This window comes from Eutrigla gurnardus (genome assembly GCF_963514095.1).
Source record: "Eutrigla gurnardus genome assembly, chromosome: 4".
In the NCBI taxonomy this organism is placed as follows: domain Eukaryota; kingdom Metazoa; phylum Chordata; class Actinopteri; order Perciformes; family Triglidae; genus Eutrigla; species Eutrigla gurnardus.
The window spans coordinates 24154444-24169046 of NC_139918.1; the positions used below are offsets into that span (position 1 = coordinate 24154444).

Here is a 14603-nt window from a genome sequence, read left to right on the forward strand (position 1 = left end):
ATTTTGGATTTGTCCTACTAACAAGTGTTTTATGTACTTGAATCTTTTCAGGACATTCTGAGATGGTCAGGTGGGGCATTTGATGAAATGACACGGAATGACCCAATGAATTGTCCGAGCCAGTTGATTTTGAAGGTGCTGTTTAAAGTTGTGAGTATTCTTCCTCGCAAGGATAAGTCTCTTTGGAGCCAAGAGTTTAATTTCTTTTGTGTTTTTTCAATGATTGGGCTGAAATGGAATGAACTTCTTATATTTTGGTCTTTCACTGCAGCTCAACATGCAAACACATGGGATGTGTCAGTGACGTCACGCTGTTCTGTTATCTTTGTGAGGACATTTCAGCATTGAAACGATATGTGTTCAGTCCTGTTGGAAGGTGTGTGTGTGTGTGTGTGTGTGTGTGTGTGTGTGTGTGTGTGTGTGTGTGTCTGTGTGTGTGTGTGTGTGTGTGTGTGTGTGTGTGGGCGCGCATGTGAGAATGCAACCAACCCACAAACCAATACAACTGATGCCGTACCCTGCAATTTGTGTTTTAAAGAATGGATGTGATGTCACAGAGCGCTGACACTGAGTTTACAGCATAAAAGCAGCTAAAAGAAACACAGCTTGACTCATAACATCACTACTCCATCTACAGCTGACGGACTGTAACATGACTGTGTTACTTAGATACCAGGCAAATTTAAACATTTTAGTTACATGTTAGCGTAACTCTAGCTACCCTGCTAATGTTAGCTACCCTGCTAATGTTAGCTATCCTTCCTTATGTTAGCTTCCCTGCTAATGTTAGCCACTCTGCTAATGTTAACGCCACAGGGTTGTAGGTAGAAATGTAATATTATTATGTTTTATTAACATACAGTGACAGTTTGGGGAACAAAACAGTTGCCATGTTTTCACACCAAACACGGTTTCTTTTGCCCAAATCAGAGTTGGTGATTGTTTAAACAGTGAAAGACTTACCAAGGAGGTTTTAGTGAGTTTTATTTGTTTCAGTCGAGTTTGAATTAAGTTTTACGACACGGTAAAGTTACTGTTTTTTAACGGAGTCTGGTGTATTTAGTGAGAGTGTTGCCGCTGTAACTGTTTCAACAGGATGGTCTATCTCGGTAGGGATCCTTTATTTGATTAACTTTTACATTATATAGACATTCAGTAGACCCTCAGTAGCTACAGTTAGCTTAGCAAAGAAGTGCTAATGTTAGCCAACGATGTAAGTACATAATGTTAGCTCCAGAGGATTTTAGATAGAAGCGTAACGTTTTTGAAACATATATCCTTCTAACGAGTATCACTTTTATAAATGTTAAACCAGGACAACCTTCAAATACACAAACAGCTACACTTTGATTGACGAGTCTAATTCAAGGGGCGGGACCTAGCGAAGAGTCAATTATAGATTTACTGGTTAAGTCTTTATGAATCCAATTTGACGTCATTACGTCACAACATTCAGCAGAAACACATCTGTCAGACTTCCTGTCAGCTGACCTACACGCCGTTTACATCTGTTGCTCCACAGACACAGCTAGGGTCCTCATCGTCACGGCGACAAGGAAACGCCTGGATGACCTGAGCGATACGATTGGCCACAGCAGCAGAGCTAGCAGCAATGACTCTCCTGGACATCATGTCGAACTGTGAACCTGAAGAGAAAGGAGGTCCAATGAGGAGAAGGCGTTGCAGACATTGCAGCTACAAACAGGTGAGATGTGACATCACATGACAAATACCAACCGTTAGTATCCATAACGACACCTCCCGCCTCCTGGACGATGATGGCCGAGGCAGCAATGTCCCAGCAGTGCATTCCAATGTGATAGTAGGCATCAGCTCCACCCGTCGCCACCTGACACATGTCAACCGCTGCTGTCCCCAATGCACGGATACTAGAACATACAAGAAACACGTGAAGAACACGTTAAAGAGGTAACAATGCACGGATACTAGAACATACAAGAAACACGTGAAGAACACGTGAAACCCACGGATACTAGAACATACAAGAACACGTTAAAGAGGTAACAATGCACGGATACTAGAACATACAAGAAATACGTGAGGAACACGTGAAACCCACGGATACTAGAACAGCATGCTCTCTTCTCACCCGTGAACAGGAAGTTTCAGCAGTTGGAAGATGTTGGCGGTCATGGTGGACAGAGCGAGGTCGTCCCGCTCTGCTCCGATCTCCGTCACCACCACACAGCTGCTGATGTCTAACAGGAGAAAGAACCATCAGAACCAGTCCAACACCACCTTCACACTCAAAGTACAGGTGTGATGTCACATGTGTGTGATGTCACCTTCCTGTCCAGAGGCACGCAGGGGTTCTCCGTTCATGAATGCTCCCCTTCCTCTCTGAGCGTAGAACATTTTGTCCTCCACACAGCTGAACACAATCCCAAACTCCGTCTGACAACAACAACATGTCAGTGCACTTACAGTTGTAGCAGCCCCCCCCCCCCCCCCCCCCCCCCAACCAAGTAACTTCCGTCATGTTTACCTGCTTGTTGACGGTGAAGGCAATGGAGATGGCAACAAATGGAAACCTGTCAGGAAAAACGATGGCTCAAGTTACACGTGTAACTACAGTTCATCGACTCCTGAAGAATGTTTTTGATCTCAAACAAGGTTCTGAAGTCAGAAGGTGTGTTATGTTGTACTGGTTGTAAATAAATGGACTTGTGGCTGTCTGACATCACAGCATGGATGAAGATTCTCACCTGTGGACGAAGTTCACAGTGCCATCAATGGGGTCAATGATCCAGGTGGGACTGTCAGTCAGTTCCAGATGCTCACCTGCTGCAACAGACTCCTCCCCTATGAACCTGAGGGTCAGAGGAGAAATTATTTCACCATTTACCTAGTGACTTCCTAACTGCTGTTGCCAGGCTGATTATGAACAGTTTACAGTTATCTGGTGCTTGAGCCTTGACACATGGGGCTCGGCTGGGCAAATCCCGAGAAATCTACATGGAGCCGCCACCCTGTGGGCACACAGCTCATAAGAATAGGCATTGGGGTTGGGTGCAACGCGAGCCAGGTGGCTGGCAAAAGACGTGGACCTGGCCTTTCAGACCGCTGGCATTACAGGCTGCCTGTAGAGATGTGGACCATCACCTCACTGGTCCAGAACCTGTGTTGGGGGAATTGGTTCCTGTAGTAGAATACAGCAGAGTAACAGTAGAACCTGTGTTGGGGGTATTGGTTCCTGTAGTAGAATACAGCAGAGTAACAGTAGAACCCGTGTTGGGGGTATTGGTTCCTACAGAATACAGCAGAGTAACAGTAGAACCTGTGTTGGGGGTATTGGTTCCTGATGGCAGAGATGAGGATCTTCTCGACTCTTTGATCAGTTTCTGTCACCAAATCAGCCGGAGAACTTTTCAGCTTCACTTCTTTCTGCTGCTCAAACGCTGACAAGACAATCTGAAAAACACATGTTGTTATGAGCAGTAGTAGTTGTAGTATCAGTAGTAGTATTAGTAGTAGTAGCAGTAGTAGTATCAATAGTAGTATTAGTATCAGTAGTAGTATTAGTAGTAGTAGCAGTAGTAGTATCAATAGTAGTATTAGTATCAGTAGTAGTATTAGTCGTAGTAGCAGTAGTAGTATCAATAGTAGTATTAGTATCAGTAGTAGTATTAGTAGCAGTAGTAGTATTAGTATCAGTAGTAGTATTAGTAGCAGTAGTATCAGTAGTGGTATTACTAGTTAACATGATGAGTCAGACATCGTGAAATTCTGCTAAATAAATCAATGTGACGCAACAAGCTTTGTTGAATGGGTTAGAAGATAGTGTGTGTGTGTGTGTGTGTGTGTGTGTGTGTGTGTGTGTGTGTGTGTGTGAGAGAGAGAGAGAGTGAGAGTGTGTGTGTGAAGGTCATTTAAAGGTCAGCAGCACCTCAAACATTAAACTTTTCACATTCCTCAACTTTTTTGTCAGACATGAACGTTTCGTCATCGCCGGCAGCTGATTGGGTGGACAGCCCACCTGCTGGCCTGCTATCGGTCCACACTGATGATGTCATAATCTAAACAATCTCTTATTGGTCGGTGTGAGTTGATAACTTATTTGATTGATTTGATTGTTAGATGACATGAATAAAAGTGAAACAATAAAAAAACATTCATATAAATGTTAAAATATCAATAACAATGATATTTACGCTGAAATGTTGAAATGAAAAAAACATCTTCCTTAATTTCAGATCTAAATCATTCACATCTACAATATCATAAAAATGATTAGCAATACAATTAATGTATTCATATCTAACATTCAAAGAGACCAAATACCTAAATAAGTGTAGTTTAATATCATAGTATCTAATTTTTTTTCCCAACAATGACTCAAATTGTAGATTTTTTTACACACAACTGAAAACCTCTGACCTCAGTGCTGTCCTGATTGGTCAGTGTGACTCTTACCTCACTGGCCTGTTTGGCGATGGAGATGCCGAAGTTCAAACATTCGGTCCAGTCAGACATGATGATGATGCTGATGTGCTGATGATGATGATGATGATGATGATGAAGAGCAGGAAGTCTGACAGACAAGAAGAGAGTTTGATGTCAGAGAGAAAAAGAAGAATGACAAGGGAGGAAGATGGAGAAGAAAATGAGAGAAATGAGAAATATAAAAATAAGATGATGAAGGAAATGTAACAAAGGAGAAGAGGAAAGAAAGTAAGAAATACAGGAAAGACAAAAAGGGAAAGAGCAACACAAATCAGAGGAATAAGAAAATGAGGAAAGTGATGGAAAACAAGAATTAAAATGAAAAAAATAACAGGATATTAAAAATAATAAAAGTAGAAGATGAACAAGAACCAGTAGAGTCGGAGTAGAACCAGTTAGTACCTGATGTCCAGTGACTTTCTCAAGATGAAGAAAAACTTTGTGAACTTCTTCCTTTTTAACCAACTCTCAGCCAATCAGGGGTCAACTCCTGCCTCTCGCTAAACAAACAGCCAGTCACAGCACAGCAGGGACCAATAGACTCCTCCCCCTCACCTTCATCCTCATCCACACTCTTCCAACAGGAGTCTGTTTCATACAGAACTTCACAGATGAATGGCTGGATTTGATTTAATTAGTTTCATTCTGCTTCTTTTCCTGAAACACGAGGAAGTGGCGGCATGTGTCGTAGGTCAGGTGACTGAGGTCAGCTGACTGAGGTCAGCTGACTGAGCACAGACATCCTGTTCAGAGACTCATCCTCTCTAATTCTATTGAGACCGCTGAGGTCCAGGACAGACCGTCACAGCGCATCTACGAGCAGCAAGACTGATTACCTTATCAGTGTCTGTTCGTCGCCAGTCCAGAAATGAACAAAAACAAAGTGGAGTCTGGTTGAGAGCATCAAACATCAAACTAAACATGAACAGTGTTGGAAAGTAAAAACAGTACATAAAAACTATGAGTCCCAGTGTACATTTCCCTGACACACAGCCAATCAAAGTTTCACATTTACATTTACATTTACATTTAGGTCATTTAGCAGACGCTTTTGTCCAAAGCGACTTACAATAAGTACATTTGTCAAAAGAAGGAAACAAAGAAACCACAACATATCATTGCTGATAAAGTAAGAGCTAAAAATAGAACAAGTGTTAGGTCCTCATTTACAGTGAGCAGAAATGAAAGATTACAAAGCACAAACAGTTTATTCTGGGTTCTTCCAGCTTGCTAGATCCAGTGAATCCACCCTGGATGATGTCCGGATGATGAACTGGAAGTCTCTGGTTTTCCTCACCTAGCAACAGTCAGATAATGTGGGACTAGTCTATGAACTGGAATTCTCTGGTTTTCCTCACATAGCAACAGTCAGATACCGTGGGACTAGTCTATGAACTGGAAGTCTCTGTTTTCCTCACATAGCAACAGTCAGATACTGTGGGACTAGTCTATGAACTGGAAGTCTCTGGTTTTCCTCACATAGCAACAGTCAGTTACTGTGGGACTAGTCTATGAACTGGAAGTCTCTGGTTTTCCTCACATAGCAACAGTCAGATACTGTGGGACTAGTCTATGAACTGGAAGTCTCTGGTTTTCCTCACATAGCAACAGTCAGATACTGTGGGACTAGTCTATGAACTGGAAGTCTGGTTTTCCTCACCTAGCAACAGTCAGTTACTGTGGGAACTGGAAGTCTGGTTTTCCTCACCTAGCAACAGTCAGATACTGTGGGACTAGTCTATGAACTGGAAGTCTCTGGTTTTCCTCATCTAGCAACAGTCAGTTACTGTGGGACTAGTCTATGAACTGGAAGTCTCTGGTTTCCCTCACATAGCAACAGTCAGATACTGTGGGACTAGTCTATGAACTGGAAGGCTCTGGTTTTCCTCACATAGCAACAGTCAGATATTGTGGGACTAGTCTATGAAGTTTTTGGGACATCATGATGGGATGGATTACTCGCCATTTCACCACAAACTTCTACCCTTCAACACAAACTGGATTTAAACTTTGACCCACATACAGGGCAAGCAGATTATTAATGTGTGGTGATTGGCTGGTCAGAGAGGAGAGTGAGGTATCCTCAGTTTCTGATTGGCTGATCCATGACCCAACAGAAACACAGTGATCTGATGATCTCTGAAGGTCAAACTAAACCTTTAACACAAATCTAAATTCATAGAACAATCACTGATGACACGTACAATGACATCATCACTGCCATCATAAAGTGTCCTCAACACTGATAAAACACACACACACACACACACATTCAGATTTTGTTGTATCTCTGTGATAAAGGTTTGTGACTTGTAATGAACAACCTTTAAAAACTAAATAAGATAAACAAAGTTTGGATGTAACTTCACAACGTCCTGACCTTCATCACAGCGTAGCATCAGCTTCCGTCCGATCCTCTCTGCTCGCAGCTGGTCTACAGGTTCAGGCTGCTTTAGTGAATTTGGTGGTGGTTCACTAGCTAACGTTAAAATTCAACAAACTAACGTCAGGTTTTTAACAAGCTTACGTTAGTTTGTTGACTAGCTAACGGAACTCAAAGGTCGGAGAACATTATTTTAAACAGATTTCAGCAATAAAGACAAATGTGACATGATGATGATACAAACGTGTGATTAAATGTTTTATTAAAATTCTGATGTTTTCTGTGACCTTCATTGTGTTGCTGACAGGAACAACACAGGAAGTACAAACTGAAGTCATCATTTGCCTTTTTTCATCTTGGACACTCTCTCCTTCCTCTTCTTCACATGTTTCGGTACTTTGTTTTGTCTTTTTTCCCTCTGAGCTTCTTTCACCATCTTCTTTTGCTCCTGAAAGCAGAGAACAAACATCCTCATGTCTCCATGTCTCCGCTGGAGGACACACTTCTTCTGCTACACACTAACATGAAGCCACACTTCCCACGTCAGATCGGGATGAACAAATCATTCGAGGTGAAAATCTTTACCGACGTTCATTGTAGATTTGGTGACAACAAAATGATGTAACAACAGTCAATGAGAACCAAAACCATCAACCCATTAAGGTCTGAATTCAGAATCACATCAAAAATCACCAGAGACTCAGTAGTGAGTCGGAGGATGGGATCCTGGTGGATCTCCTCCAAAACCTGGATCAGGGACTTGGGCTTCGATACATAACGTCCCATAGGTGCTCAATTGATTTAAGTCAGGGGAACGTGAGGGCCAGTCAATGGCATCAAAGCCTTCATCATCAAGGAGCTGCCTACACACTCTGGACACAAGAGGCAGGCTAGTACTGGACCAGAAAGAACCCAGGACCCACCGCACCAGGAAGAACCCAGGACCCAATGCACCAGGAGGAACACAGGACCAGATGATAAAGGGTTCTCTTCATGTTTTTGAGTGTAAAATACCTTTTTGTCCACAGGGGTTTTGTCACTCTTCTCCTGCTGATCTTCTTGTTCTTCTTCTTCTTCCTCCTCATCCTCGTCTTCGTCCTCTGAAGTTGAAGGATGGTCATCTTCCAGGAGAGCAGGAACCTGAGCAGATACGTTGACCAATCGTCATGTAAACGTTGTAAGTGTTGTTAACGTTGTTATTATATATTATTATTATTATTATTATTATTATATGTTATTATTATTACAAAAGTCACCACAACTACTAAACCCACTAGAAATGTTCCACCATCTTGAATTTTGAGAAAAACATGTTTTTGCTAATCCTCCCACACCATTGTTCTGATTCATATGAAACTTGGTGTGGATCCTCTTTAGACCAAGCCGACCAAACAATTGCAAAATCTTTTCAAAATATGGTTGACTTCAGAAGATTTTTGCTGTTTTGCTATTTTTCTTTTCCAATTTCAGGGGTTGTGTTTAAACGAGTTACTCCTACACCACTGATCCGATTCAAAACAAACCTGGTGAGCTGGTTCTTAAGGCCTCAACGATCAAAAGTTAGTGGAAGCTCTAGATATCATCAAAGGGTGTGGTCAGGTCGATGCCATGATCGCGCTATGAATTAGATCCTTCGCCACAAATTTGCAATCTGTTATAACTTCAGTGTTCATTCTCTATACTCAAAACTTGACGTGTGATAAGTGTCCCACACTGAACATGTCTGCACTACAATATTGACTGTCAAAGCGCCATCTACTGGTAATAGGAAATGTCATGTTTTACACTTTTATGCACTCCTCCTAATGGGCTGACCTGATCCACCTCAAATGTGGTCATACAAGACTTTAAAGGTGCTTATTGTTGAAGATGGCGAAGCAGTTTTTAACGCTGTTACCATGGCAATGCTTCTTTCACCATGAAAGAGGACATGATTTTGCTTTCGGTGGGTTGTTAGAATCCCAACAACACAAAACTTTGTTCACCTGTCAATCATGATGAGTTGAAATGTCAGATATGATGGCTGGGCGTGGCAAATTAGCTCTATAGAGTCTGAAAGTCTTTAAAGTAAAAGCCCCCACCTTTAGCTTTGACGTACATGCATGACATGTTTTAGGTAAATAGAACATGCAAAGATGTACAAAAAAGCCTCTTGGACACATCCCCTAAAATCAACAGGAAATCAGACATTTTTTTATTTAATGTGAAAATGTGACTGATTTTGCGCCTTTTCCATGCAGTGCATTTTGTATTCCTCCGACAGGATCTACATCCTGCAAACCTGGTGAGCTTGTTCTACAGGCTTCACCTATGATGAAGTCATGAAAAGGTCCTATTATTATTATTATCACATGTCGGCCAGCGGGCCTCCAGCAGCAGGGAGTGGGAATGCGAGGGCTCATTCCATCACTGCTTGCAGTTTTAATTGTCTTTATTTCCTTATGTCCTGACATACTTCTCTGCAGGAGAACTTACAGTACGTCACTGTCAGGCGCTTTGGACAAAAGCATCTACTAAATGCCCTAAATGTAAATGTACTAGGCTAGGCTAGGCTAAGTTAAGCCAACAGTAGTGTCAGAGCGAGTGTGGTCGTACCCTCTGTACTCCAGACAGATCCTTCTTCAGTCCGGTCAGCGTCTGATACAGAACCTGGAGAACCAAACAGAACACAGACAGGTGACACAGACAGGTAACACAGGTGACACAGACACGTAACAATGTCTTCTACCGTCTCTTTGTAACTTACCTTGTCATTATGTCCACTGATGGCCGTCTCCTCCTCCTTCGTCCTCATCAGGTCAACGTCTCGCTCATAATGACTAACCTCCGTCAGAGTTCGGGGGATGTAGGCCTTCTTAAACACCTGAGGGTGAGACGGGTGAGACGGGTGAGATGGGTGAGACAGGGGAGATCGGTGAGATGGGTTGTGAAATGCTTGTGTTTTCAGTCACCTCTTCGTCCACTCGATCCTGATCTGAACGCTGCTCTGACGTCCGCTCAGCTGAAATCACCATTGCCTTGATGACCAACAACAAACAAACATATCAACTCCCTTGATCCCGTTACTGAGTTTTCTGAGGATATTTTTATGAATAATGTTGTATTCATGCCTTTTCCAGGTATTGATCGATGTTGTGGCAGGTGATCGACGGGTCAGTGATGAAGTCAAACAGCTCTCTGACCGTCATCACCGCCACGCCACGCTTCACAAAGAAGTCTGGGGAAAAACACACAAACTGATCAGCTGACAGGTTAGAACCCCATCAAAACGATCATCAGGGCGGGCAAAAACCAAGACCACCCAAAACCAAGACCACCAAAAACAAAGACCGCCCAAAACCAAGACCACCCAAAACCAAGACAGCCCAAAACCAAGACCACCCAAAACCAAGACAGCCCAAAACCAAGACACCCCAAAACCAAGACACCCCAAAACCAAGACAACCCAAAACCAAGACAACCCAAAACCAAGACAACCCAAAACCAAGACACCCCAAAACCAAGACTGCCACAAAGCAGAGGGGGGTCCACGTGGGACAGGAACTCACCGTTGACGTTGCTGCAGTCCTTCCTGAGGAACTCGAGAGCGTGAGGATGATCGTGCTCCACCGACTGGGACACGTCGATGATGACCGCGTCTCCGTTGTGATAGCTACAGACAGGTTGGTGAGTTTCAGAGGACTTTTATTTTGAAAGGTTGTATGTGAGGTGGAAGTGGTCTCTTACAGCATGTTGAACTCGCTGAGGTCGGCGTGGACCAGTCGAGCCTCCTGGAACATCTTTCTCATGTTCTGTAGAACCTGCAGGTAGAGCTCACGAGCCTTGGACTCCGACAAGACCGCGTTCTTCAGCAGAGGAGCCGGCCTGCAGGATCAATACACAACAGCGTCATCAATACATGACAGGACAGCCATCATCAGTCTGATCAATTGCCCCGATTGGTTCTTACATGTCGTCTTTTCCGATGAAGCTCATCAGCAGAACGTGACTTCTGAGCAGCTTCGGTTCTGGACTTGGGATTCCTGCTGTCTGCAGCCTGAAACACACACACTGTAAGGTTCTCCTGGTGGGATCAGGTTCTCGGGGGTTCTATCTCCTGTTCGGATCAGGATCTCGTGGGGCGGGAGGGCGAGGGGTCTGTGTCTCTGCTTGTTGTTTACGTTTGTCATGTATTGCTCTTTTTTGTTTGTATGTATGTATCATTTTGATTTGTGTCTATGGGACCCCCAGGTTCCCCACGTCAGTCAGATCAGGTTCTACTGGGTTCCCCCCGTCAGTCAGATCAGGTTCTACTAGGTTCACACCGTCAGTTGGATCAGATTCTACTGTGTTCTCCCGGTTCTACTGGGTTTTCCACATCAGTTGGATCAGGACAGGTTCTACTATGTTTTCCCCGTTAGTCAGAGCAGGTTTTACTGGGTTCTCGCCGTCAGTCGGATCAGATTCTACTCTGTTCTCCCCGTCAGTCGGATCAGGTTCTACTAGGTTCTCCCTGTCAGTCGGATCAGGTTCTACTGGGTTCTGTGTGACAGCAGAAAGGCTCTCACCTGATGAGGTTCCTCATCTCCTTCTCTGCCCAGGTTCTCACCATCTTCCTGGGGTTTCCTTTACAGTAACCGTGGCGGAACCTGCAGAACAACAGAAGAACATAGAATACGGTTTTAGTACCCCATGATGGCTGTGCTGGTTATTGATTATGTACAACTGATGACTATGTCTGGGGTTTTCTTGGACACAACAGGAAGTTAATAGCTGAAGGGGAGGAGCCTCATGTCCTCGTGCTGATTGGTGTTTTGAGCTAATTCTTCTTCTGTGGTGTGTGACTGACCTGAACTCTCCGCTGACATATTTATCTCGGTCTTTGAACAGCAGGATGGAGGTCTTGTAGATCTTGATGGCTCTGCTGTCTCCTGCTGCCGTGCTGGCGTGATAAACGTTGGCCTGAAACACACAAACCTCACTGGGATCGCTGGTATATTACAACTAGGTGCCGACGTCACTGGGATCTCTGGTTTATGACCACAAAGAGGCCGGTGTATTGATCAGTATAAACAGGTGTATTGATCGGTATAAATCGGTGTATTGATGAGTGATTTCTCACCTCCTTCCCTGTACTGATGCAGCCATTGATTTCACAGATGACTCCTCGACTCAACATCTTAAAGAGAATCATTCGAGTTCTAGGATCTAAAACCTTCAGCAGAAGAAGAACAATCAGTGAGAGAGGAACAGATTGATCTTATTGATTATTGTTAAAAGTTATCACATTATGAGGAAACATCATTCATTCATTCATAATAACCACTTAATCAGTTTTCATCCTGCTGTTCATTTCCTGTCAGGCCTTTTCTAAATAAAAGCTTCTCACCTGTTCAACTGTGGCTCGATCCGATTTGTCCTTCACTCTGTACCTAAAGACAACAGCCAATCAGATCATTAGTTACATCAGTCACATGACCTGTGATGTAAGACAACAGTGAGCCGAGTTCAGACGTACGTGTCGGCTTCTTTCTGTTTCTGCATCGTCGTCACTTTATTGATCACTGAGTCAGCGTAATTTAGTTTATCTGAAACAACAAAACCAATATGATCGATTATTGACTTTCATTCTGTCAATAACTAAAATACTGCTATTTGGACTCCTCCCTCCCTCCTTCATTACTCCCTGCTTTCCTTCCTCCCTCCCTCCTTCATTTCCTCCCTCCCTCCGCCCCTTCCTTCCCAACCTCTTTCCTCCCTCCCTCCCTTATTGATCAACGATAACGCTATCTGGAGGCAAGACGGTTCCTGTCCTACTTTAATCTGCTGCTAACTTCATGTGTTGATTCCATCCTTCTAATTAGATCTGCTAGCTAGATCCTGGACCTGGACCAGGACCTGGACCCAGAGCATCCTCTAGCAGAGCCGCTCACACACCAGCTCTCAGTCAAAAACGGTTACACTGAAACAAGTAGAAAATAGGGTACCGCAGTACTTCCCTATTTATCTATATATTTATATCTGAAACACATTGGCAACATGTTGGTCAGCGGTGGACGAAGCCGATCAACCTGCTAATGCTTCTAATGATGATCAGAGTCATGATGATCTGTAATATCGATCCATGGATCGATTGATCATTCTGCTGATTCCTCTCTGGTGTTTCAGCGGTTGTGGGTTCAAAGTCCTGCTTGTCCCTTCTCATCCATGCATCAGGTATGCTTTGAGTTGATATTGAGTTGGTAATCAATCAGTGGTATTGATTGATCATCAGTGTTTGTGTGTGTGTGTGTGTGTGTGTGTGTGTGTGTGTAATTACCCAGGTTGATCTTGTGCTCATATTTCCTCAGAGCTTTATCAGACGGAGTCGACCGCAGCGTCTTATTGGACGGATTCTGTCTGTTGGACTAACCAATAAGAGCAAAGAGATCAACAATCAGCTGACTGAAGAGTCAAAATCAGTAATAATCGATCATAATGATCAGAGTGTCTCACCTGACAGCTGAGGTTTGTCCTGTTGTATCGTTTGGTCAGATCTCCTCCTGATGAGCACCACGCCCACTCCTCCTCGTCTTCTTCTTCATCTTCATCATCATCACCATAATCACCATCATCTTCCTCCTGGCGCTCTGATGAAGTGACATCACTGATGTGACTCCCTGCAGCCAACGGCACTGATTGGCTGCTGCAGAGACACAAATGAGGTCAGAAAGATCAAACAGCTGTTAACATGCATAATTAATATGCAGCTGCTACCATACATTTGTCTATGTATTAGAGGAGAAGAAGAGGAGAAGAAGAGGAGGAGAGGAGGAGCAGAAGAGGAAAAGAAGAGGAGAAGACCTTTCAGGAGAAACAGTTCGTCTCACCTGTCCTCCTCTGCGTCATCAAACTGTCCAGGTACACAGCTGACCACCGACATGACGTCAGACACCAACAGAGACCGACGCTTAACCAGAATTGAACCAGACCTGAATACGAACTGAACCCGGTCCGAATTAGATCCACAACAGCTCCTCGCAAAGCAGCGTGTTGTTTTCGCTTCCTGGTCTGAACACGTGACTACGGCGAGAGACGAGGGAGTTTAAGCGAGCAGCGGCCAAGTGCTGCCCCGAAACAGCACATGGATTCACAGCAGCCCAGAACCAGACCTGACCCCCTTTAGAAGCAGCCCAGAACCAGACCTGATCCCCTTTAGAAGCAGCCAGAATCAGACCTGACCCCCTTCAGAAGGATCCTTATAAGGGATCCTTATTCGTAATTGTATTGTTTTTGTTCAGTCTGTAGCTCTGACATCATCAGTGATCAGCTGACGTCATGCGGTCACTGTTTATTTGGAGGAAATGTATTAATGTGGTTAAAGGAAGAAATCATCTGTTACTATTTCTAATAATATCAATAATCAATATTAATGAAAATAAAAGCAAGAAATGTCGGGATCTTTCTCACTCCGAGTTTGTAGGTCCTTCACAATTATTATTATTATTAAAAATAATATTGTTAATGATGAAGTTGTAATTATGATTCCTGTTACATTTATTTGGGTTTCCAAATAAAGAGAATGCTGATACGGCCACTTCAAAACACTACCATACAAATTCAATTACATTCCAGTCGGAAACTTTTATGTTTTCATTTCAATGTAGGCTATATATATACTTCCGTACTTCCGTAATATAATAATACGAGAACTACAAGTAACAAGTCAGTGATCCTGGGGAAGATAAACGGTGGGATTAATCAAGTCTTAAAAGAAGCTGGAATAGCTGAAAGAGTA

The 14603-nt window shown here is 43.4% G+C and overlaps 2 protein-coding genes across 4 annotated transcripts; both read right to left on the reverse strand.

Moving 5' to 3' along the window:
• Positions 1 to 517: 517 nt before the first annotated feature.
• Positions 518 to 5021, reverse strand: LOC311011893 (inositol monophosphatase 1-like). Of its 3 annotated transcripts, XM_084007085.1 has the most exons (10): positions 4867 to 5021; positions 4435 to 4552; positions 3299 to 3432; positions 3140 to 3193; positions 2727 to 2831; positions 2507 to 2552; positions 2307 to 2415; positions 2111 to 2219; positions 1738 to 1889; positions 518 to 1646 (listed from the first exon to the last, which is right to left on the reverse strand). In XM_084007085.1, the coding sequence occupies exons 2-10, from the start codon at positions 4492 to 4494 to the stop codon at positions 1492 to 1494; spliced, it is 924 nt and encodes a 307-aa protein (XP_083863211.1). In that variant the 5' UTR covers positions 4495 to 4552; positions 4867 to 5021; the 3' UTR covers positions 518 to 1491. The 3 variants fall into 3 exon arrangements, with proteins under 3 accessions (XP_083863211.1, XP_083863212.1, XP_083863213.1); XM_084007086.1 differs by having other exon boundaries at positions 4435 to 5020; XM_084007087.1 differs by lacking the exon at positions 3140 to 3193 and having other exon boundaries at positions 525 to 1646; positions 4867 to 5020.
• A 2077-nt stretch (positions 5022 to 7098) lies between these two features.
• Positions 7099 to 13968, reverse strand: riok1 (RIO kinase 1 (yeast)). The gene is made up of 17 exons (XM_084007438.1): positions 13696 to 13968; positions 13322 to 13511; positions 13146 to 13233; positions 12345 to 12414; positions 12216 to 12258; positions 11949 to 12041; positions 11676 to 11788; positions 11395 to 11475; positions 10797 to 10883; positions 10574 to 10711; positions 10396 to 10499; positions 9958 to 10064; positions 9799 to 9864; positions 9594 to 9710; positions 9443 to 9496; positions 7862 to 7987; positions 7099 to 7295 (listed from the first exon to the last, which is right to left on the reverse strand). The coding sequence occupies exons 1-17, from the start codon at positions 13746 to 13748 to the stop codon at positions 7185 to 7187; spliced, it is 1641 nt and encodes a 546-aa protein (XP_083863564.1). The 5' UTR covers positions 13749 to 13968; the 3' UTR covers positions 7099 to 7184.
• Positions 13969 to 14603: the final 635 nt, after the last annotated feature.